Source organism: Myzus persicae, unplaced genomic scaffold (assembly GCF_001856785.1).
Source record: "Myzus persicae strain clone G006 unplaced genomic scaffold, MPER_G0061.0, whole genome shotgun sequence".
Classification (NCBI taxonomy): Eukaryota; Metazoa; Arthropoda; class Insecta; order Hemiptera; family Aphididae; genus Myzus; species Myzus persicae.
In genome coordinates, this window is record NW_019100587.1 from 1 (window position 1) to 3,368 (window position 3,368).

A 3,368-nucleotide genomic window follows, 5' to 3' on the forward strand; every position below is an offset into this window, starting at 1 on the left:
TGAAACTTTATACTTTAAACCTGTAATGGTAGATGCTAGTGTAGGTTGTGTAGATTCAGCTTTAGAATATTTTTGTGGTTACCAGTCAGTTGAAAATGAAAAACACTTAATTTCTATTGCTGGAATAAATCAAGAGATTTTTAATTTATTTCTTACATACATTCCAGAACAGTGCCATTCAAAAAAGAGCAGGGAAGATAGGCTATTATTATGTTTGGTTAAAATAAAATTAGGAATAACATTTACAGCAGTATCAATATTTTTTAAATTACATCGTTCTACATGCTCAAGAATTTTTAAATCTGTGTTATCAATATTAGTGTCGAATACCAAATCATTTATATTTTGGCCAAGCAAGCAGTCAATTATTTCTACCTTACCAATGGCATTTAAATTACATTATCCTAATTGTCGGGCAATAATTGATTGTACTGAGATAAAAACTGAGCAGCCTCCCAATGTTAATCAACGCGTTTTTATGTATTCAAATTATAAATCAGCTTACACTTGTAAATTTTTAATTGTTATTGCTCCAAATGGTATGATAACATTTTTGTCTAAAGCTTATGGGGGAAGATCCAGTGATAGTTTTATAACTAATGATTCAGGATTTTTAAATTTATTAGAACCTGGTGATGAAATAATGGCTGATAAAGGTTTTCCAGGAATAAAGACTGCTGTAGGCGAAAACAACTCTGTATTAGTCATGCCTCCTTTTATGCACAATGGTACTCTAACTCAAGATGAAATTATAAATACCTACCAAATTGCCAGTGTTAGGATTCATGTTGAAAGATCAATTCAAAGAGTAAAAATTTATAATATATTACAAAAAATACCTACAGAGTTATTAGAGTGTATTGATAAGATCATATTTTTATGTTGTGTTATGACAAATCTGCAACCACCTACAATTAAAGCACCACTTTAATCCTTTATATTTTGTAAACACTTTTACTTAAGTGGTATTTTCTTGTTATAATAATTTTATTTTTATTTTATATACATAAAATATTATGTTTAAATAAATACTACTATGTGTAAACACCATGTTATATATTTAATAGATCATAATAATCTAAGTGATTAATTAACATACTTTATAAAAATAATGTAATAATATAAATAAGAACAGTAAAATCTATACCTTGTTGAATGACATTTTGAAAAACAATAACAACTTTCTTTAGTTTGTAGGTAACAACTAACAATTACAATAAAATAATATTTTTTTAAAACTAAGAAATAATAATCATAAGGTAATGTAAAATAAAATAATAATAACTTTTAATTAATGCGCATAGAATAAAGTTATAAACCAAAATTCAAAATACATTTTTTTAAATAGAATTTAAAATAAAAATCTCCTAATTTCTGTATAGTATTTTTTAAAAAAATATCATCCCTGTTAACTTCTATCAATAATGAATTAAAATTTTCAGAATAAATAAATAAATCACAAAAGTTAAGACCACAGCAATACATTAATATTTGACATTGAGTAAAATAAATGTGGCTCTTTTTTAATTCAATAATATTATTACTGCCTCTAATTAAATAACTTAAATTTAAGTTTCCTGTTTCATCAACAATTGGATTATTTTGACATGATATTGGGCATTTTATTTCTAATACTTTAAATGCTTTTTTATTAGACAGTACAATTCCGTCAGGACTTGCACATAGCCAAGGAGTTAAAGTATGAATAACCAAACCACAGTCAATTACTTCATGTTTGTACAAATGTATATACTTTTGTAAAGCTATTTTTTCATTTTTAGTACCATATTTAACATTTGTAAGACCCCTTCCGTACATAGGTTTTTGTATTATTATATCATCTACCAATTTTTCAAAATTTTTTAATCTTATTTTAATCAAATGTGCTTTACTAGCTGTTAATCTTAATGATCTTTCAATAAACCATATTGTAGAATTTGATTGTTGAATTGTAGATTGAAAAATATAAGAAAATTGAATGTTAGTAATGTTAATATTATTTTCATAAAAAGTTATTTGTAATTGGTTTTCAAAAATAAAATTGAATGTTAAATTTTCTTTTTTCTGATTATCTAAAATACTATTAACTAGGAAAGCACATTTTTCAAATTCTAATGATTTAAATACATTTTCTAAAAGTTCATTAACAACAGTTATAACTGTTCTTTCACATTCAGTTTTTTTTTCTTCATTATACATCACACTAAATAAAGAAGGTACTTGAAAGTCAGGAATATTATTTGTCACAATAAAACTGGCAGAAGGATTTTTTGGAGGAAACAATTCTTCAATTCTTTTTCCTTTGCAATACAAATCTTTTCCAGCTTTTGATATTTTGGGTGCACTCCACTCACAATGTTGACTTGTTTTTGAATGACCATCTTCAATATTAATATAGTGTGTCAATGCAAAAATATGTTTACACTTTTCTCCTAGACCAGCAGGGCATTGACAAGATGCACTTACAACATTTCTGTTAGTAGCATTTACCTATTACGAGAATAGTTTTAAAATATAACATGTTGTCATTGTATTGCAATATTGCTATAATATTATTTATAAGTATTATAATAGTTAACTTACCTCTAATTTAACCAGATATGGATCTAGTGTAACAGACGTTTGTCTTATGACATAACTACTAATTAAGCAAATGTTTTCTGAAGTGATTTCTTTAACATTGAAAACGTGATTACTTTCAACCAATTTTTTCCCTTTGAATTTGACGTTTTCCGAAAATTCACCAATATTAATATTTTTAAATCCCGAATAAATTATTATATCACCGTTCATAATTAAAAGTTATTATATTTCGATATTTTATTAAAAATAATTGCATCCAAATACAAAAAATAGTAATAAAAATAGCATTGTAGGTACTAAACAACAACAAATAATAGCCCTCCAAAACTTATATTTTTGTCTACTATGCGCGCTAGTGTCGATTGACTATTATCTGCACGATGCCTATAGCGGTAATCAAATATATCTATTGCTATAGAAAATATATATATTATATCGACAATATTGTGGATCAGTAAAGCGTCGATTTGCGCCGACCGGACTTATTTAAGTGAGTCGGCGCAATCGGTGGTGCTTGGGTGGTGGTCGGGCAACAGCCGGACCCTACTTTACAATGAGATGGGTTTAATAATATAATATGTATATTATACAACAATCAATATTGGGCTGAGGAGCCGGCCGTCGTCGGTACAGACTTAAATAAAGCGGTACCCCGACGACGAACCTGACCCGGGTCGGACAGCTTAATTAAGCGCCGAAGTTGGTGTCGTGTTGGCCCTGAAAAGGGCCGTTTAATGTTATAGAGCCGGGAGTTGTTGAGGCGTCCGGCGGTACTATAGGCCTGG

General features: G+C 28.1%; 1 protein-coding gene across 1 annotated transcript; it reads left to right on the forward strand.

Moving 5' to 3' along the window:
- Window positions 1-25: 25 nt before the first annotated feature.
- Window positions 26-931, forward strand: LOC111035325. Its single transcript, XM_022316899.1, has one exon. The coding sequence runs from the start codon at window positions 26-28 to the stop codon at window positions 929-931; it is 906 nt and encodes a 301-aa protein (XP_022172591.1).
- The last annotated feature ends 2,437 nt before the right edge of the window (window positions 932-3,368 follow it).